This window comes from Phyllobates terribilis, unplaced genomic scaffold, assembly GCF_046119375.1.
Source record: "Phyllobates terribilis strain yellow unplaced genomic scaffold, ASM4611937v1 Scaffold_4__5_contigs__length_816908805, whole genome shotgun sequence".
In the NCBI taxonomy this organism is placed as follows: Eukaryota; Metazoa; Chordata; class Amphibia; order Anura; family Dendrobatidae; genus Phyllobates; species Phyllobates terribilis.
Genome location: NW_027362764.1, coordinates 472,896,967 through 472,919,667, shown reverse-complemented (window position 1 = coordinate 472,919,667; position 22,701 = coordinate 472,896,967). Strand labels below are relative to the sequence as shown.

Below are 22,701 nucleotides of genomic sequence, written 5' to 3'. Positions count from 1 at the left end.
TCTCTCCCAGTGCTAGGCCTACTACCCAGGCTAGCATTCCTGTGCCTAAAACACAATGTATGGGTCCGCGCTAGCCACTATGCTGAGGGGTCTAAAGCTGCTGCTAACGCTTTATAACAATTCAATTGGCAGATTTTCACAGAGCTCTTCCACAATGCCCACCCATCGGGACAACAGTTGCCCACCTTCCCTATGGGATCTAGTGGCGAATAGTTGATGCCATTAATCAGAGCGTCAGTTGCCCCGTCGACATGGCAAGCATACGGTAAGGCATGGGAAGAGTGGACACGACTAGTAGCAGGCAGACGGGTTGACCAATGTGAACAAGCCAGATCACAAGTCACCATAGAATTTCTCCACCAGCTAATGATGAGGGGCATATCAGGGGCGTCAGCGCAGCGGTGTCTGACCAGAGTAGCATTTCACTTCCAACTACTGAATTGGGGAGATGTGACAAAGATTCATCATCAGACAATCCATAAAAGGGTGGAAAAGGGGTCAGCCAAGTCAGGAGTGTAGACGTCCCGTCCCGTGTCACTAAAACTGATTTCTCACATCATATCCCTAACACCATTAACATGACACTCACAATTTGAAGCAACACTACTGTCTACTGCATTTGTGATCGCCTTCTTCGGGGCGCTATGCATAAGCGAATTAGTCCCTCAATCCAAAATTAGCACCAGTGGAGGCTTATTACACCAGGACGTAGTCATAGGCAATAATGCAATACGTCTACGCATACACAAATCGAAAATGGTTCCAGCGGGCAGGGGCACTTGGGTACTTCTACAACCCACAAACGGTACACTGAGTCGGGTAACAATAGTAAAACCATATCTAACCATCAGATCACAAAGTAATTTGTTCCTATCACACATTGATGGGACGCCATTATCAAGATACCAGTTCCAAGCTATATTTAATAAATGCATAACATCGGCAGGGAACCACCCCAAAGATTACGGGACACACTCATTCCGCATAGGCGCGGCCACAGAAGCAGCAAGAGCAGGACTGTCAGAAAAGGAAGTTCAGAGGATAGAGAGATGGTGATCCACGTGTTTGGCAAGATACATAAGACCGGACTTGTTATCCTAACGTGGTTTGTTTCTTTTACAGGTGACGCTAAGCCAACAGTGTGGGTGATAGGCCACTCGTATATATATTGGGCAGATTAAAGGGCGAAAGTCCGCCCAGGCGGGAGGAAATTAGAGTTTCATAACACATATTTCAACTGGAGAGGTATTAGAGGCCTGCTATGGCCACAGGTACTAATGGAGGTAATCAAGGTAGGGAGAGAGGCAAGATGTCTGGTCATCTTAGTTATACAGGCCGGGGGAAACAACCTAGGTCATCACAAGAGCGCATAACTAATGGCAATAATGAAACTAGACACTGAGCGCTTCAGAGAATTTTTCACAAAACTAGCTATAGTATGGTCAGAGATTGTGCCGATAGCGGTATGGCAAGGTGCGCGAGACATCACGGCCATCGAACGGACAAGGCGGGTAATAAATATTCGGATGGCAAAATTTAGAAGAGACAGAGGCGGTGTAGTGGTACGACACCGACAACTGGAAGGAGATAAAGCAGGCCTCATACGGCCCGACGGTGTTCACTTAATGGATATTGGACTGGACATATTCCTGTCAGGACTCCAGGACGGAGTGGAACAAGCGTTAAGAGTGATGGGTGGGGGTCAGAGTCCTGCATACGAGTACGCAGGATCCTCCGTGGCCTGGAAATAGAAAGGACATGTTGGAGAGTTATACTTGTTGGCCAAGTTGCCGGAGTGGAGACCCAGGGCATGCTGCAACAAGCTGAATTATTTTAGAAATAAAATGTCTTTCTAATGGAATGAGTATAAAGAGTTAATAAAGCTGTGACCGATCCTCACCCATCCAGTTGTAAGAGTTACATTATTGTATTGTCAAGGAAAGGGGGGCGGTAGGGGGGCTGAGCGTCTGGGTTTGGTTGGGGGTCCCCACAGTCTGCCTAGGCTAGATGCATTTAAAAATTCTTATTAGATACACAGGCGGTGCAGCTTGCTTCGCAGCTGGGCTACTACGCCCAAAGTATTGCCTAGGCTAGATGCAGTTAAAAATTCTACGCTGACTAGCAGACACTGAAGATTTGGAGCAAACCTCTGAGTAAACAGCTCTTCAGACTCAATCATCTGTGTTACCCCAAGCCATAGTGTATGTAGTTTCTTACAGTTAAAAGGGGGGGGGGGGGAGCGACCCAACCCACCTGGAATTGACGATGCCAACGTCACGTAAGACACAGCAAGGGGACTCCAAAAAGAGTTTCCATTTTTTCCCAAAATTGTGGCACAGACACCACTTAACCCTAGAACGCATACCTGGGGCCTCGCAGTCCCGCCCTGTTAATTGTTTTCTATTTTCTGCAAGATTACTTTAGTTAGAATTTTGAAACTCTAGGTATTCTTCATGTATATAGTTGTTTGTCATTTGAGTTTGAGTTATTCAATGTTATTTGCACACGGGCCTAAAAGGCCCCAGGTATATGAAAGTGTAGATTTTTATGGTCATGCGTTCTACGGTTAAGTGGCATCAATTGCCCCACAGTTGCTTAAAACGGTTGGTGAGGTGATATTACCAAATCCTCAAGCTTTTAGCCTCCCAAGGATAACACAGGATTAGAAAAGTCCTTGCGAATCCATGATTTGTTCATCTTTATGAACGTGAGTCTGTCTACATTCTCAGTGGACAGCCGCGTGCGCTTATCTGTCAGCACACCATCAGCAGCGCTGAACACACGTTCAGAGAGAACACTGGCTGCAGGGCATGACAAGATCTCCAAGGCGTGAGTGGCGAGCTCCGGCCATTTTTCCAGATTGGAATACCAAAATGAGCAAGGGTCCAGTGACACAGTCATGGCTTCGATGTTCACTTGGAGATACTCCTGCACCATCCTCTCTAGGCATTGACTATGTGTCAGACTTCTTGTCTCCTGTGGCCTTGCAAAGGATGGTCTAAAAAAGTGGTGAAACGATTTCACAAAATTGCTGTTACCAGCAGATACTGTGTTACTGTTACGGTTTGAGTGACGAAGACTCGACAGTCCCGCGGTTGGCAAGTTAGAACTGTGAGATTCACTTCGTGCACCACTGGTGTTTTGTGGAAAAGCACATGTAAGATTCTGCAACAGCGTCTGCAGATACTCCTGCATGCGTCAATCCCTTTTTATGGCAGGAATTATTTCGGCAAATTTACTTTTGTACCGGGGATCTAAGAGTGTGGCAACCCAGTAGTCGAGATTACTTCGAATTCTGCAATCTGAGGGTCATGTTGCAGGTAGTGCAGCAAGAAGGCACTCATGTGTCTTGCGCATCCAGGAGGACCAAGTCCTTGTTGTGTTGGTAGCGAGGTAAGAATCATGCTTCTTTCCTCTGCCCTCTCCCCCCAACCTCGCACAACAGAAATGTGATCAAGGTCTCCCTCATCTGATGAGTCTTCCATGCCCATCGCCAGTTCATCCTCCACTTCTTCCTCGGCTCCTGCACCTTCCTCAACAGTTTGGCTGCTACCATGCGCCCTGTTTAATCCCTCTCCCCCACCCTCCCATGCCTGCCTCCTTGGTGCTGCCAACCGTCTGGACCTTGGAGATGTTATCCCTTCCGCATATGACTCCTCCTCTACTTCCTCCACCTCCTCTTGTCCGACCACCTGACTCTGAATTCTGTTTAATGTGTGCTCCAGCATGTAAATCACCGGAATAGTTATGCTGATAATGGCATCGTCGTCAGCACTAAACATCTTCGTCGCCATTTCAAAACTGTGCAGAAAGGTGTGTGGCGCCCCTGAGGGTGCAGTCACCACAGAGTTACTGCATCTCACCCAGAGGTGTGGTATCTCACCCTCAGGTAAGGAAGGCGTATGGCTCGGGACCCTAACACCTGCATCCAACACATACCCGCAGTGGGGTTAGGGCGAGATTGCTCCTAAGGGAGAGCACAGTCCCAGGTCCCTAGCTGGTGGGAGGATCCTATGTAGTGGGTGCTTAGGGGAGCAGCTTAGGGGAGCACATGACAGGGAGAGTATAAATAGGAAGCCATCTTAGAAAGAGCAAGCCAGTCAGAGGAGGAAAAGTGACAGGAGCAGAGGCTCGGCATGAGCTCTGCTCCGGAGGCGGGCCTAGCCTGGGAGGCCCAGGACTGAAGGAGAGAAGAGAGGAGTGGGAGCAGGAAGGCTCCAGGAACCGAAGGGACCCTAGGGCTACGGGCCGTGCAGAAGGCCACCTGTACTCCCGCTGCTACCAGGAGGTAGAGGGGTCAGGCCAGATAAGGGGAACCGGTCCCTCAACTAGAGGAGAAACAGCAAGGCTCAACTAGAAACCGGAGGCTGCAGCATTTCATGTACTGCAGGCAAAAGTCCACACCAGTCTCCCTAAGAAGGTAGCCACATAGGACCCAGGGGACGGAACACAAGTCGCCCGCCAAGGCCCGAGGATACCGGATAGAAGTGTCACTGGGTGTGAGGTGCAGGGAGAAGGCCAGAGAAAGGACACACAGAAGGGGGTCCTGCTAAGTACTCCGGAGCTATCTGGGGGTGGACTGAGCCCCTCACTGAGTACGCACAGCACGACGGGTGAGATAGCTCTGGTACCTGTAATCTGGACTGCAACAACTGTGAGTAAAGATCTTGGGACTGCATCACACGGACTCTGTGTTCATTACTGACTCCCTGCACTACAACCACCATCATCCACCCACACTGCCCTGAAGCTACACTCTTCCTGTGGTGAGTAATAATACCATTGCAGCAAAACCACCAGCTTCAGAGGACTGTTCCGCAGCGGCGGCCCCTTTGGCCGCACTCCACAGGTGGCGTAGTCGGACATTATAAAATCCATATATACAAATTACCGTTGGATTGACCGCCCTGGGTAACGGACCGGGTCACCGCCACAGTGACTACAACCCCCAGCGTCAACTTCATAGATCCCTGATCTGAGACCACTCCTGCTGTGTGATTTGCCCCACCTCTGGATCTCGTTGGCCCAGGCTATACGTCAGAAACTATTGCACCAGGGCTTGTCGGTGCTGCCACAGTCGCTGCAACATGTGCAGAGTTGAATTCCACCGTGTCGGCACATCGCATTTCAGCCGGTGAACTGGCAGGCCCAACGACTTCTGTAGAGATGTAAGTCGTTGAGCTGCGGGATGCGAACGGCGGAAGTGAGCACACAGTGACCGTGCCCTCTGCAGAAGGCCATCTAGTCCGGGATAGTGGGCTAAAAATTTATGGACAACCAGGTTCAACACGTGAGCCATACAAGGCACGTGTGTAACATTGCCCCGGCGAAGGGCCACACCCAGGTTTGCAGCATTGTCGCACACGGCCTTCCCTGGTTGCAGGTCCAGTGGAGACAACCATTCATGAAACTGGGTCTCCAGAGCTGACCACAAGTCCTCAGCTGTGTGACTCACATTTCCCAGACATTTCAAAGTAAACACTGATGCCGTTGAGCCCTGCTGCCAGCATAGTAAGGAGGTGCGCAGTTAGAAAGCAGGTGGCATTACCAGACAGCCTTTGGGTGCAGGTGGAGGACCGAGAGGAGGTTGAGGAGGCAGAAGCAGTGGAGGAACTTCTAGATAAAGAGGATTGACGTACAACTCGCGGGGACGGCAAGACTTGGACAGCAGCCCCTTGTCCTGCTGTCACCATAGTTACCCAGTGCCCTGTCAGCGACATGTAACGCCCCTGTCCATGCCTACTCGTCCAAGTGTCTGTGGTGAAATGCACCCTGTCACACACAGAGTTTCTCAAAGAAGCGGTGATGTTGTGTGCGACATGCTGGTGGCGCGCAGGCACACCTTTCTTTGAGAAGTAGTGCCGACTGGGCATCTGGTACTGGGGCACTGCGACGGACATAAGGTCTCAAAAATCCACTGTGTCCTCCAGGCGGAAAGGCAGCATTTCTGTAGCCAACAGCTTGCAGATGGTGAAATTCAACCTCTTAGCTTTCTCATGGCTAGGAGGAAATGGTCTTTTACTTGTCCACATCTGAGGGACCGAGGGCTGGCTGTTGTGCTTTGACGGGGTTGAGTAGGGTGTCCCTGGCAAACTGCCGGTCTGTGAGGAAGATGCAGGCGGACATGTTAGGTTGCCTTGATCCAAAGGTGGTGCTCTCGATGTCAGAGAGCTCTCAACACCAGCAGGTGTTTCCACTTCCCAATGAACTGACGACCTGCCAATCACACTGGCTGTTGCAGGTAAAGAGGTGGCAGGTCTGCGTCCAAAAACATGTGTGACTGCTGTCCCCCCAGTCACAGAGGATGAAGAGGCCGCGGATGCACAAGATGGGGCAGACGGTGGTTGGCCCAGCCTGCTAGGCCGCATTGTAGCACAGTGAGCTTCCCACTGCAACTTATGCTTCATATCCATGTGACGGTACATGCATGAAGTACTCAAACTATGGATTTTTTGGCCTCTACTTAGCTTTTGGTGACAAATATTACAGATAACACGAGTTGGGTCATCCTTATCGATCTGAATAAATGCCCAGGCTATGCAAGGCTTAGAGACCATGCGACCTGAAGAGCCACTACGACTTGTGGTCAGAGGCGGAGTTGTGGTTGAGGATGCAGTTGTTGACGTGCTTCCGGTACTCCGTCTCTGTCCAGGAAGGCGCAACCTAACCTCGTCGTCAATAGCATCTGTGACGCCCCGCTGCGCTTGGTATCACAGATCCTAGAAGAGTGTATTGATGGAATCCTCCACAAGAGGCCCCCATAAACATTCACACATCTCCACCTTCCACCTCAGACCAGCAGAGGGAGCCCGTTAGGGATATAAATAGGGAAGGTGGAGCTAGGCAGTTCAGTTCCTCTGAAGAGTTCCTGCAGTAGAGAAGCCTAAGAGAGGTCAGTCTGCAGTGGAGCTCAGTCTAGTCTAGAGAACTCAGTTAATAGTTCAGCAGTGGAGCACGAGGCTCCTGCTAGCTAGATTCAGGGAGCCCAGATAGAGCTTAAGGTGTGCCGGCGTCATAAGATCGGTGAAGCGCGGCAAGCTGCCGTTAGTGTGTATAGCCTATTGAGGGCCCGAGTAGGCCGAAGGCGAGTGGCGAGTTAGTACATAAGGGGCAGAGGAGCTTAACCAGCTCACCCCGAAGCATTTACCGGACACCGGATCCGAGCTTACCGGGATCTCTATGACCCAGTAAGGCATAACCGGAATCCCTGGAGAACTACAAGTCCCAGGATCGCTAAGGTGCTGATACGTAACAGAGCCAGGAGACGCTTAGGCCCCGCATACTGGGAGCGTGAACTTCAAGAGAAGGCCCTACCACAAGGTCAGCCAGCGCAGGACAGAGACAAAGTTAGGCCTAGCTCCAGGCAGGTCAGAAACTTACTGCGCAGAGGCAAGAAACAGGAGGCCCTACACCCGCTCATTGGGGAGGATCCTGATATGCACCCTTCACCCTACAGTGCTCCAGGATGTGCCTGAATTTCCTCCAGTAAAAGGTACTGAAGTGACTACCGTGTCCGTTTCCGTTCTTGCTCTGACCCAGCTGGGTCTCGCCTGTCCTGCATTCCCCCTGCATACGCTGCCCTGAGACCTAGCTCCACCTGTGGGGAGCTATACCATCGAGCTTCCTTATCACGGGCCTCAGTGGACTGCTGCAGCGCTGGTGCTTCTCACCAGATACCACAGGTGGTGTCACAAACTCTTATAAAATTAACAATTATCCACCCTTTTAAAGAGTGACCCCAGGGTACGGGCCAGGGAGCCGACCACCGCGACATCCCAAAGGCCAGGCAAAGGCCCGGGTGACCTCATCGACTGGCTGACTGTGGGTTGACAGTAAGTGGGATCTCCAACCTTGTCATCATCACCCTGTGTGTTATCACACCCGTCGTCCTCAAAGCCAACCTCTTCCTGCCCTGACCGAAAAGTCAAGTTGTCGCTCCAATCAGGTATTTGAGTCTCATCATCGTCTTCATCATTGTCTGCACCAACAGGAGTTACAGTTTGGGAACGAGGGTCTACATTATGCTCAGAACCTTCTTCATCTGGTCCTGGATCCGACTTATAAAGATTCTGGGCATCAGTGCAGATCATTTCCTCGTCTGGATTAACAGAAGCTCTGGAGCAGACCTCCGTTTCCCAGGCTATAGTATGAGTAAACAGCTGTGCAGACTCAACCATCTGTGTTACCCCATACTCAGACGGGCAGCTGGAGACTTGGGAGCTGTGAGGAAGCAAGTGCGATTGGGGTGACACCTCTGAGGACTGGAGTATTTGTGATGTTGAAGTTGAGGTGGAGGAGAGCCCACTTGAAGGAGCACTTGATATCCGCTGAAGCACCTGCTGTTTTTGTGCCTCATCTGGAATTTGTAGCGATGGGCGTGTCCGTAACAAAGGGATCGTATCACATTGTCCACGAAAAGAAGTCGACATGTTAGTTTGGCTGGAAGATGGTCTTTCTTCTGCAGATGTTACTCGACCCACCAGCGGACAGGCACCAGTATTAGGAGAGGGGGGCTGGCCGTCGGGGTCCACCGCGGCTCTGGCACAAACCCGGCGACACGGAGGTGGCATGGGCAGGAACGGACTGGCCGTGTCGGCTTCCCACTTTTTGGATTTTAGAAGGGCATGACATGCCTATATCTGTGTCTCCCCCTCCTTTTACTCCTCCACCTCTTTTATTTTCGCATCACTATATGTACTTGTCACTTTTCCATGTGTTAGTTATGTCTTCTGAGCAGTTTGTCAGCTTTTGGACACCTTTGAAGGTGTTTTCTATGTGTTTCTATGTGTTTTTGTTTGCCTGCCATTGGTTTTAACGGTGTTCGAAGGTGTTCGACGAACAGTTCGGCGAACACACGGGTGTTCGACGAACCGAACCGAACTCGAACACTACGGGGGTGGCTCAACACTAGTAGAGAGGCCAGAATGGAGTCCTGTGACTCGTTGTTCTTAACCTGGTCTTCTAACCTGTCTAACCAAACCATAAGGGATCTTGCGGTACAGGTTGCTGCTATGGCTGGTTTCAATGCCCCTGCTGATGACTCCCAAGTACCCTAAAGGAAGGTATCTACCTTTCGGTCCAGTAGGTCCTTCAGCATCCCTGTGTCTTCAAAAGGGAGAGAAGATCTTCTAGAAGCTTTGAATACCGCAACATCCAGCTTCGGGGCTTTATTCCAGGAAGCTGCATCTTCCTCACTAAAGGGATATTTCCTTTTGAAGGCGGATGTAAGGGGACCCTTTTTCTCCGGCGTATCCCACTCCTTCCTGATAAGTCCCTGCACCTTATCATTAATCGGGAAAACTCTATGTTTTTTCCGATCCATGGTGCCGAACATAATATCCTGTACCGATTTTTTTTGACTTCTGGTCAACTAACCCCATTGTGGACCCGACGGCTTTTACTAAGCTATCCACACTTTCCAGGGGAAAACAATGACCTGTGCCTGCCTCGCTATCCGAAGAGGAAGAGTCAGTGGAGTCATCCAGTATTCCCTCGTCGGATTCAGAGTCTGAAAGGGTGGGTGGGGTTTTGCCCTATGAGCCTGGGATCCTTGGGAAAATGACTTAAACGATTTTCCTACCTCAGACCTAATAAGGGCTTTTAGATTTGAAGAAAAATCCGGGGTTCCCTCCGAAATTGTTTCCTCAATACATGGCTGGCATAATCTCTTGGGCCAGTCTTTAGTCAGACCCCGTTCACACAGGGCACATAGTCTTGGATTTCTCTGTACATTTTTTAGGGACATCCTGACCATATAAGGGAGGAAGGAGAGGGAGAGAGAGAGACAAAACAGAAAAAAGTCTACATTAATACGTCGACTTTCACGTAGCTCACTCACCACCCAGTAGATAAAGACAGGGTACCGGAATGGGAGGCAGGACGGTATCCGATACTTCTCCTCGGGAGACTGCGGAATCATCAATCCTGCAGGAGCTATGCCGGCTGGATCTTGAATCACTTGTGCTGCGAGTTCCAGAACGCCCACTGCTCCTGCTCTGCGGTGGACACTGCTCCTGGGTGCGCTTCTAGCACCGAGGCTGCCGCGGCTGCTTCATCTCCTCGGGCTGCTGCAGCTGCAGCATGGACTGCTGCTCTTGCTGCTGATGTGGTGGGGAGGGCAGCTGTGAGGCCATTAAGGAGCACTGTGCCCCTGCCTGGCCGGTGATCTACCCTTAAGTACCCTTATTGTGCCAGGGAGATCAGCGGCCGGCATCCCCGCAGCTTCCGGTACCTCCCCCGAAAATTACATCCCGGGGTCAGAGGTCCCGGCGCGCGTCATCGGGGCGTGACTTCCGGTTTTCATCACTTCCGGTCGCGCCCCGTGACGTCACATCCGGGAGGCGGGGTTGGCCGGCTACCATGCTGTGTAGGTGCCGCAAACCTCCGCCCGCACGCGGGGAGACCACATGTCGGCGACCCCCGCGGAGCTTCAAGGAACCACAGGACCTGTCCTTTAAGGGCGGATCCCCTCTCTCGTTGTGCTGTCATGGGTGACAGAAAAAAAAACATTAGTGTTTAGTGACGGGTTTGTCTATCAAACAGCTGAGCAGAACAGTCAGAGGGTAGGATAGCTGTTCTATGTTTGACAGCAGTAGCCACACAGTGCCCCTGCCCACCCTGTGCAATGAAGATTATATAAATATACATGCGCTGTCTCATTTCCCAATGGATTTTAAGCCTCTGAGTTATGACTAATATTGTGGGAATAACCCTTTAAGATAACAATACTCTAATGTCCTTAGGTACCTTTAAGCCCCCAATACACATTAGACTAATATTGTCCAAACCTGGCAATATCAACACGTTTCGCTGACAGCCTCATGCGTTTCAGAACTCCGGACAATTTATTGTTGGGGAAAATATCGATCTGGCATGTCCAATTTCAGACTGCTAATCATAAGCTCTCCAGGAGGTAAGACCCCACCAGACTTATCTGGTAACTGCTCTCATAGAGAACACAGGCGCTCTCAGCCAAACGAGGGCTCCTGTGTATGGAGCAGACGGCCGACACGCGGTTTTAGGCTATTCTTTTGACAAAGAGGAGAGCTGAACCATTTCCCTTTCTTCTCTCTAGTGTGCTTACTCCTTGTGCAATCACAAGTGTAATTTACATCTCTACATTTCTAACCATCCACAATATAAACAGGATATTTTGACAAATATAAACAAATTACCAATTTTGTCAGGTTTGACTAGCTTAAAAAATACGGTCGAAGTCCCCTTTCCTCCAGATTTTGTAGTAACGATGATGTCCCCTTTATCATTCTTGTCTTGACCAACCCGGCAGACTATTTTGCTGGCAGATATCCACTCAGCTGTTAGCAGACAATTGTGTCCACAGATGGTTAACCCTGTAAGACAAAAAAAAAAAGTCAAAGTTCTATATGGTACGATTTATCTGGACACTATATGCTCTAGATTTATATGGTCACTTAATACATTAGTTCTTCATCTTATATATACACACCTGTGCAATCTACAAATTCCACATATTATTATAAGAATTACTACAGTGTTAAGACCTGGCAGGGTCTTCCTCAGTGCTATATACAGTCATGGCCAAAAGTATTGAGAATGAGACAAATAGTAATTTTTCCAAAGTTTACTGCTTCATTTTTTGCAATGGCAATTTGCATATACTCCTGAATGTCAAAGAGTGATCAGCTTAACAGCAATTACTGTACTTGCGAAGTCAATATTTGCCCAGAAAATGAACTTTAACCCCCAAAACACATTTCAACATCATTGCAGTCCTGCCTTAAAAGGAGCAGCTAACATCGTTTTAGTGATTGATCCATTAACACAGGTGTGGGTGTTGATGAGGACAGGGCTGGCGATCAATCAGTCATGATTAAGTAAGAATGACATCACTGGACACTTTAAAATGAGGCTGGTTCTTGGTATCATTGTTTCTCTTCAGTTAACCATGGTTATCTCTAAAGAAACACGTGCAGCCATCATTGCACTGCACAAAAATGGCCTAACAGGGAAGAGTATCGCAGCTACAAAGATTGCACCTCAGTCAACAATCTATCGCATCATCAAGAACTTCAAGGAGAGAGCTTCCATTGTTGTCAAAAAGGCTCCAGGGCGCCCAAGAAAGACCAGCAAGCGCCAGGACCGTATCTTAAAACTGTTTCAGCTGCGGGATCGGACTACCAGCAGTGCCGAGCTTGCTCAGGAATGGCAGCAGGCTGGTGTGAGTGCTTCTGCACGCACTGTGAGGCGGAGACTCTTTGAGCAAGGGCTGGTTTCAAGGAGGGCAGCAAAGAAGCCACTTCTCTCCAGAAAAAACATCAGGGACCGACCGATATTCTGCAAAAAGTACAGGGAGTGAACTGCTGAGGACTGGGGCAAAGTCATTTTCTCTGATGAATCCCCTTTTCGATTGTTTGGGACATCTGGAAAACAGCTTATTCGGAGAAGAGGTGAGCGCTACCACCAGTCTTGTCTCATGCCAACTGTAAAGCATCCTGAAACCATTCATGTGTGGGGTTGCTTCTCAGCCAAGGGAATCGGCTCACTCACAGTCTTGCCTAAAAACACAGCCATGAATAAAGAATGATACCAGAATGTCCTCCAAGAGAAACTTCTCCCAACCGTCCAAGAGCAGTTTGGCGCCCAACAATGCCTTTTCCAGCATGATGGAGCACCTTGCCATGAAGCAAAGGTGATAACTAAATGGCTCATGGAACAAAACAGAGATTTTGGGTCCATGGCCTGGAAACTCCCCAGATCTTAATCCCATTGAGAACTTGTGGTCAATCATCAAGAGACGGGTGGACAAACAAAAACCAACAAATTCTGGCAAAATGCAAGCATTGATTATGCAAGAATGGACTGCTATCAGTCAGGATTTGGTCCAAAAGTTGATTGAGAGCATGCCAGGGAGAATTACAGAGGTCCTGAAGAAGAAGGGGCAACACTGCAAATATTGACTTGCTGCATTAACTCATTCTAACTGTCAATATAACCTATTGGTACTCATAATATGATTGCAATTATATTTCTGTATGTGATATAAACATCAGACAAACACTAATAAAAACCAGAGGCCAGCAGATCATGTGAAAATATAATTTTGGTGTCATTCTCAAAACTTTTGGCCATGACTGTACAGTGCTTATATATGCCTATGAGGATGTCGAACTCCGGTGCATGGAGTTCAATAATCAGACCACGAATGTACAATGAAATCAGCGTAAGGAAAATAATATTTTCACATACCGACAACTCAAAACAACACCACCAGGCAATGCCTAAAGAACACATAATACTGACACATACAGCCCACAAAATTTCATACAACTCTCATAATAATTTCATACATCTTACAATGCATCCATAAATGTATAATATAGCCATGTAAAAAATACAGAATCCAAGTGTTTCTGTATTAAAAATGCATTTAAAAAGCAGGTGCTTCAAATCTGCACCATAAATGCATAAAAAAGTGGAAAATACAGCAAAAATTTAAAAAAAAGTAGTAAAAATACAATAAATAGATCAAATTGCTATGGTGTATTTTGGTGTTGACACCGGTCAAAACAAATATGGCAGAAAAAAGCAGTGTTTTTTACTTGGTAAAATTGCCTTAGAAATGTGAGTTATTTTACAAGAGCTAATATATGAAACAAACCCATCACATAGGATCACTACAGAACTGCGCCCGACACACCGCTAAATTTGCCAGGCAAACGAGTATTACATGACAATCATTGAGATAAATCCCTGCCCATGTAATACATGGAGAGCTCAATTCCAACAGAGTCGACTCTTTTAAAGGGAACTGTCACCCGGGAGCTCCAGAGATAGCGGAGTGCAGCGCTCGGCTGATCATCAGCACTCCTATTAGAATGAATTGAGAGGCAATGCGCATGATCGACCTGCGCTCCATTAAGCCAGGGCTCTTCAGAGCCTCTATTCTTAGGATCGGTGGGGGTCATTGCGGGATCAGAAAGTTATCCCCTATTCTTTGGATTAGATACACAGTAACTGTCAAACTTGAGAACACGCCTTTAAAGTAGCGAAAAAGGATTTTGATTGTGTAGAGTAGTTTAGGGGTTAATATCTTTACTAGAAGTCAAGGGCTGTAACAGAGTGAATTGGTAAATTCCTGGTGGTCTAGGATAGGGAAGGGAATATTATTAAGAAGATTGGTGACCGAGAGCAGTAAAAGGTTTTACGGTAAATTCCTGGTGGTCTATGGGACTGAAGAGGTTAACCCCAGAGACATAGTAAGTCTGAAAGAGAAAAAAGCCATAGGTGTATAAAATTCAACCTATTCTTCAGTAATGTTCATGGAGGAATGATTCCTGGAAAACAGTTTTCCAAGAAGTAAATGGATCACATTAATGACTGTGGAGTAAAATCGTCCAAAGCTCCAAAAAAAGACAGGGACCTTTAAAGCCGAGAGATGGCCGGCATTCAACAAGCCCACGTTCCTGACCACCACCTCCACTATGGAAATGACAGATTAATGACCAAATGAGCTCAATGTGTTTTAGGTGTGACAGGTTCGGATTGCAAGTACGCAGGACTTCCTGTAGGGATTTCAACAAGGCTCCATAAATGGGAACCCGACACCGAATACTGGTAATAAATGAAGGCTTATGTCAGTTACCTTGTTATTACTGTAATTGTCAAATTACTTCTCTTTCCTGCCGCCTGATGAGAGAGCGTTGCTTTCATATTCTGTAAGACAATGCCCATGTGTACGGTACGGTTCCTGCCTGGCAGTAACTGCAGGGTATTACTGGAAGGCCCATAGGAAAGAGTGGAGTAATACACGCCAGGCTGCATAGAGCGGAGGAGCCATCCTGCCACTGACCACTAGAGGACGCTCTACTGGGTACATTACAGAGAGCAATATTGTCTGTGGTTTGCGTTCCCATCGGAATTATCCCTAAGTGTGTCTAAACCTATACAGGTAATAGAAAAACTGCTCTCCTCATTACAAATGGCAGAATGCAGTAAAAAATTGTTCAGGATCCCTTTTTATACCTCTGTATATGGTCCGTTACCATCCTCTGGAGCTGTAATATGTGAGGGCAAGCTACATACAGCTGTGCCCCCCGCCATATGAGATCCAAGATTTTTAACTCCTTATATGCCATGCCGGGGCGGACATACCATTGGTGCAACCTGTGCGACCGCACAGGAGCCCAAGAGATAAGGGGCCCATTTCTACCTCCAAAGCAGGTGCAATTTTACATTTTTAGGAGCTCTTGGTCTGCAAAGGGCCCATATATTGTTTTTGCACTGGGGCCCTTTTCTGTCTGTGTCCACCAGTGTGCCGTGGTCACCCATGTAAGGCATTTGTCAAAGAGAGAATGCTGTCTCTGCCACCCAACCCCGCAGAGTGATCGCGTGCCAACAGGCCACAGGCCGTCATAACAGCCAATCAATCGCTTCCAGGACTGCCAAGTACCAAGTGCCAAGCCCATTAGTGCCTTAGTTCCGCCAGAGGAAACCTCTAATAGGCTGCCTGTCAGGGAAACACTACCAAGATAGTAGTTCAGTGCATTATCTATTTGATCAATGAATCGCATGTTCAAGTCACCCCTTTTTTTTGTTTCTCTAAACCCCCCACAGCCCGTTGTTTTTTAGGACTTGTTTTTACAGAGTTCATAAATAACCTGGCAATATGATTCTTTAGGTCAGTACAATTGTGGGAATTCTAAACTTTTAAGACTATTGTTTTATCTTTTAGTGGTTAAAAACAATTCTGAACTTTGAAAAGACAAAAAAAAAAAAAACATTTGCTTCCGCTGTCATTTTCTGAGACTTGTAACTTTTTATTTTTCGATGGAGCTGAGTGAGGGCTGTAGTTGCAATGGATATCATTTTAGGTTACACCTGAGGTGTTCATAGATTTTTATTGCATTTTTCGGTTAATGCTTTTTTTTTTTTTTTTTTTTTGCCATTTACTGTAATGTTTAAATAATTTTAGATTTTATTAGATCGGACTTTTATGGAGATGATGATATTAAATATGTTTACTTTTTACATTGTTTAACCCCTTAAAGACATATGATGTATAGGGTAAGTCATATGCCGCCTCCCTGCCTTTGATGCAGGCTCGCAAGCTGAGCCCGCATCTTTCCCATCAGATGATGGTTGTGCTATTCAGGAAAAAGAGAAAGCGCAAAAACGAGAAATGGCCTGGTTCCTAATGGGTTCTTTTTTAGTTATTTTTGAATGGGAAAAAAGAGGTAATTTAAACTTTTGTTCATTTTTTTAATTTGTATTTTATAGTCCCCTTATGGGACTTGAACCGGTGCTTGATATTTAATCGCTCATGATATATAGTGTAACTGACATTCTCCTATGAAGGAGTGCTAAGATACCAGGCCCCCGGCTGCCATGTCAACCCATCAGCTCCCCTGTGATCGAGTCGTGGAGAGGGGATGATGGCAGACAGTGAATGTGTATGGAAATGTGAACACAGCCTTATGTGCTTCTACTTATATTTTATTATTTTTGCACCATAAATACATGGCTTAAAAAAAAAAAAGAAGAATTAGGTTTTTTTGTATCATATCCTGAGCACTAGAAATTTTACTATTTTCTATCAATGGAGCTGTGTGGTGAGCTATAATAATATTAGTATGATAATATTGTTTGTAATGTTTTACTTCTTTTGGACAAAAAAATAATTTTTGGAGAAAAAAAAAAATGTTCTCACTTGTCATCCCTGTGCAGTCCATATGCAAACCGTTTTTTTACAACAGCTAAAAACATTTACAGTTTCTTATGTTACAGAACTGCAATGTATGCATAAAAATCGTATGCTATAATGTGGCTCTGTATGGCATCCAATTTTTTTTATACACCCATAGACTTGAATGGGTGAAAGTCATCCGATTTACAGAAGAAACTAGTGCATGCTGTGATTTTATTCACACGCAGATTCGGACAGTGAAAAAAACAAAAAGGCTCAGCTGCCCTATCCCATTGAATAACACTGATCCGAATGCTGTCTGTTTTTTTTCACGGTTAGCACTTGGGCAGAAAATATGGCCGTGTGAACGAGCTCTGACACATCTGCAGGTTTCTCTCAGCTTCCAGATCACAGGCAGACAGGGCTGCAATATTGCTACAATACAGCAGAGCTGTGAGAGCTACAGCAGATAACATGTTTGCTAGGAGACAAAGTTCTGTTCTGCTGTTCTGTGTTGGTGTGTTATAATGACACACAGCTCTGCAGTGAGATCAGGAGAGCAGACTGTCAGTCATTACATGTCTCACACTGGTAACTCCTCCCTTTCATGTATAATAATCTCTGGATGCAGAGTCTCATACAGATCAGTGTCCGGCCCATAGTCCTGAACAGCTCATTTACATATAAGAAAAGCATGGATTTCTCTGGAATAAGACATCAGATCACAGATATCATGCTATCATTTTATTCAGCCTCCAATGACCTACATGTCCATATAGACGGCTTAGGAGGGTTGATCCTACTGACAGATTCCCTTTAACAGCGTTCACTCCGGGGAATAGTTAAAATATTTTTATAGTATGTGTCATTAGCTTTTTTAGCACTGTAATTTTTACATCTCCTTTTGAAGCTGATAGGAGCAGAGTTGCAGTACCAGGGAATGGTCACTACACAGTGGGTGGAGTTGTGGTTTTAAAATCTGCTCACATCTGGCTTCACTGGACCTCAAAACAGCTGATTGCTAGGGGAGGGGGACAGGCGTGGTTGCTGGGTTTCGGACTCCCATCGCTCCAATATTGATGACCTATCCGTTTTGTCTACTGGTAATAGAGTTGTAATATTCAGCAATAGAGAATACAGATCTGTTCTCATTGTCATATTAACATTTCAGTTTGTATTTTTCAACACGCAGTGTTCTAAGCCATCTGTATTGGTATAATGTTTGGCCTATAGAAGTTAATATGAGGGATCTGTTCGGGGGGATTTGATTTTTTTTTTTAAATCCACTATACAGTCTCAGAGATATTGGGGCTTTTTAGTTAGTGTTAGTTTTTATGATCTTTACCAAGGGGGCGTGGCTCACAGGATATTAATGCAGATAGACAGGTCCCCAGGGAATTAAACAAACAAGGAATACCCAGGGGAGCAGCAGAGATTAAAACACTTCTGTCAGGTTCTGCCTGAATATAGACGTTCTCGCATTCTGTGTACACAGCTCCTATGCAGCTCTATGTGGACCCATGGTTATACAGAGCAGCATAGGAGCTGGAGACACAGAAAGGAAGCTTTGTTTCTTTTACTCCAGACTGTGATATAATGCTTTTTGCTATTGCAAACACGGGTAAGCAATGAATAGATTGTAACAGAAACCACAGGTCCGATCTCCAGTGATCGGTCACAATCAGATCGCCAGCAGATCATCACTCTGCCCCTGTGTCTGTCTGGTGCCTGCTCCATGACAGTACGGTACGTTACCTATGAGATCCGAGGGGCCGGTCCCCAGGTTCTCTCCTCTGATGGTGACCTTAGTCCAGGAAGTCCCTTCTTTGGGAGAGATGCCGGTCACGAGCGGAGGCTGCCGCACCCGGGACATTACTGCAGCGCCGGCCGAGTCACCCAGAAGAAAGCAGCGAGTAGTCCTATGGAAGTACTAGGCAGCGGCGACTTCCTTTCCTCCGGATTCAGGACCTTGATGACGTTCATGTCACATGACCGTAATGTCAGTGTACAATGTGACGGTATGCGGCCAATCACAACGCTGCTGCAGTTGTCTACAAGGACCTGGATGACGTCTTCGTCACGTGACCGGGCCGCGTACAGTGAGAGCGCGCAGTCGCACACTACAGACAAGCTTTTCTGTGCGCGGAACTTCAAGGATGTGTACTGTGTGCAGGCGTACCCGCCGTATATGAGGGGGATGTGTGTAATAGCGGACGGGACTCTTGTAGATGACACTGTGTGGCTGTATTCTCTTATCTGTTCCAGCAGGAGGGCTGCAGGTGTACCTGCTCCTTATTTACCATAGGTACATGTATGACTGCATACAGGTTATCACAAGTAGCTAAAAGAAACACTTTCATTGTCACACATTATAGTAACCAATCAAAGAGAGGCTTTCATTGTTCCAGAGCTGCGTGACAAAATGAAAGCTGAGCTGTGATTGGCTGCCGTGGGCAAACAATATTGTTATGGTGAATAAATGATGACCCGTGTAAAGGTTGGCATTACTGAGCCAATGGTGAGAGAACTCCTCTACAGCTGGTCAGGAAAGGGCGGATGAGGTGATCTGGGGCTGGAGAAGCGCTGACCTGGGTGGAGATGAATACATACCACCCATTTTGCTTCAGCACAACCAGAGTCGATAGGAGCGACACCGGCCATAGGCGCCTGAGGAATCCACTTCGTGCAGCATGCAGTAAAGACAGTGCTCTAAAAAGCTCAATAAATACCTCATAGGTCCAAACGTTGTTACTGGTTACTTGTATGGAGCAATAAAGGACTTTTTGGAATCTCCCTGTAGAGCGCTGTGTTTACTGCATGCGGTTCAGGAGGGGGCGTCTGCTTATTGGAGCCTGGGGGGACAGGAAGCGGAAAACAGTGCAGGATTTACACGTGTCAGTTGCTGCAATTAGACCATCAATTGGCTACGGTCACTTACCTATTTAGACAGGCCAAATGCACTTCCATGCACATGGAGCGACCGCAATTATCGCCATTCCATGCACGTGTTTTTAGGATTATTTTAAGCCAACTAAAAAATAATTGCAGCCAATGAAAAACCATTTTTCTGCTTCATCAAGTCATTGCTGGTCAGTTTAGCTGGCCTGATAGTCGGGAACGATTGGTCCTAAGGGCACAGTCAGACAGCCGTATAAATCGGACCGCAATGCACGGACTGGCTAGCATCTCTCCCTACTCAAGCGTGACAGCTGCATCGCAATATATGAAGCTGTCACACTCAGGTTGTGAGAACCACCGGCCAGTCCGTTCATTGCATTCCAATTTATACGACTGACTGCTCCCTAAGGATAGTGTACCTGTAATGAAATCGGAAGGGGTCCAGACACTGTACATTATGTCACCCCACACCATAATCCTGGGGGAAGGACCAGTGTGATGCCCTTTTCATGGCATTTCCCACAAGGTCTTCAGGCCAATCTCCAGCTATTAAGGACTCAAAGTCCAAAATGGGACTCGTCACTGAAGAGTATAGACCTTGATTCCAGCCTTCATTGCTGCTTTGCTCTACATTATCATGGCCGTTGAGAATGGTGGAGTGAGATCAATGGAACACCTGGCTTGTAGCCCAATATCATGCAAGTGCCTCTGAATTGTCCACTGCTTGACACCATATGCTTGGTATGTGACATCCATTTTCACTTTCTGATCAGAATGGATTCTTAAGCGCCATTCTAATCTGACGATACCTTCATGCTGGGGTTTGCAGCTCTTCACCTCTTGCTGTCATTCCAGTGTGTCGTTCTCCCATCCACTAGGACACGCAGCGTTGAACAGTGCTGACATCTCGGTCTATGCACATAGCAATCGGTCAGACAAACCATGTTCTCTCAGTTCTGTCCCTCTCAGTGCACGATAACTGGCACGTCAGCGAACAGGAGGTATCGCACATTCATCCTACAAAACTTGGATCTGTTTTTTGAGATTTTATGTTACTAAAAAAATAGCTTTCAATCTGACTTTTATGCCCCTCCCACATGCCACATATTGGAACTAGATGCTTGAAAATGTGATTATTTGCAGATCTTAGCGACACCTTTTTCTTCCTTCATTTACATAACCTTGAGGCTAGTCTTTATTGGTGTTGCAATTTTAATGTTTAGGAGGGTAAAATACACTGCAAGATGTGCACTATATTATGCTGACAGGCATTTTTTTACAGCCGGACTAAGATGGCATATATGGTGGCAATTCCACGGACGGCTGCTGCCATGACAATGCATTGGCACCCCCAGAATCGGATGACAGTGGTAGACCCTCCCTCTTTGTATAACCATAGATCCTGCTGTTGTTATGAACAGCAGCATTTAAGGGGTTCATCTGTAGGGCTCGGTGTCCTCGCCGATCCCTGCAGTTTTAGCGATAGAAAAGCATTTCTTGATGTGGTAACTTCTATAAAGAGTTTAGCATAATATAGGGGGCAGTATCCTGGACTCTCACTTTTGGGTGTTACACTGTTGGCAGATCACTAGTGGTTACATGTAACAATCCACAATGCTTCATTTTCGCTGAACCATTTTGAGGTCCACATATGGAATAATAATAATTTTTATTTCTATAGCGCCAATATAATCCGTAGCACTTTACATTTTAAAGGGGACTTGTACAGACAATAAAGACATTGCAGAATAACTACTCAGATACAAAGAGGACTGAGGGTCCTGCTTGCAAGTTTACAATCTATGAGGAAATAGGGGGGGCACGAAAGGTAAATGGTAAAGAATGCTTGTATTGTATGGTCAAGCCATAATATACTACATAGGGTATTCACATAACGCTGCGTGAAGCGGTCACCAGCCAGTATATGTACAAGTACAGACACAGAGGGCTTTTAAGTGCATGGAGGGTGTGTGAACAGATGCTACGAGGGTCCTGATTTTGAAGAAAATTTTGTATGGGCAAAACGGGGAGCCAAGACAGCGAGCATGTTACTGGGAAGTAATGGTAGAATCACACATGGAAATAGTAATATCGGGTAAATGTAGGTTAGTGGGGGGGGGAAACACAAGGAGTTCAGTTTTTGACAGATTCAATGTTAGATAGAGAGAGGACATAATGTTAAAGAAAGAGGACAGACAATCACTGGTATTTTGTAGTAATTCAGGGGTGATGTCAGGAGACAATGTGTATAATTGGGTGTCATCAGCATAGAGATGGTACTGGAAACCAAATGATGGTTTGTCCAATATGGGCAGTATATAAGGAGAAGAGCAAGGGGCCTAGGACTGATCCTTGAGGAACCCCGAAAGAGGAAGAGGAGCCACCAAAAGATACAGTGAAGAAGTGGTCAGAGAGGTAGGCGGAGAACCTGGAGAGAGCGGTATCTTTGAGGCCAATAGAAAGGAACATAGTGAGGAGGAGCTGGTCATCCACAATATCGAATGCTGCAGAGAGATCCAGGAGAATCAGCAGGGAGCAGTGACCTTTAGATTTAGCTGTTAATAGATCATTAGAGACTTTAGTATGGGCAATTTCAGTAGAGTGTAAGGAGCCAGATTGTAACGGGTCAAGAAGAGAGTGATCGGAGAGATAGCGGATTAGACAGGAGTATACCAAGCGTTCCAGGAGTTTAGAGATGAAGGGAAGATTATAGACAAGTCTGTAGTTAGCAGTGCAATTCTGGTAGAGGGATTTTTTTTAAGTAATGGGTGTATGCTGGTGTGTTTAAATAAGGAGGGAAAGATACCAGATGACAATAATGATAAACTTGAAAGAACACCTAGTGTTGTCCGACTCTCATGTTATACATTAAAGGACCTTTGAGGGAAGTTCCCTGTGAAATCTTGTGGAGTAGGGGTAGTGTGTGTATTCATCTGAAATAAACACCAATGACACTAAGAAAAAAAAGCTTCTTCTGGCATCTAAATTTATTAGTTAAAATGCAAATAATGCATTTCCACCAGGGGCGTAAAAGCCACAGTCGCAAAGGTCGCGACCGGGCTCATGCACCAGTACAATCTTCAACTGGTTGTGGGTCCACGGACGCACATTCAGCTAAATGGTATTGCGGCCGTTGGGTC

The 22,701-nt window shown here is 46.6% G+C and overlaps 1 protein-coding gene across 1 annotated transcript in view; it reads right to left on the bottom strand.

Annotated features, from left to right (window-relative positions):
* Nucleotides 1-18,695, bottom strand: part of EXOC2 (exocyst complex component 2) — a 227,716-nt gene extending 209,021 nt beyond the window's left edge. Inside the window, exons 1-2 of the mRNA XM_073678693.1 lie at nucleotides 18,419-18,695; nucleotides 11,175-11,351 (exon numbers count right to left, since the gene is read on the bottom strand). Coding sequence (XP_073534794.1) covers nucleotides 11,175-11,351; nucleotides 18,419-18,536 — 295 coding nt within the window. The 5' untranslated portion in view covers nucleotides 18,537-18,695. The remainder of the gene's footprint in view (nucleotides 1-11,174; nucleotides 11,352-18,418) is intronic.
* Nucleotides 18,696-22,701: the final 4,006 nt, after the last annotated feature.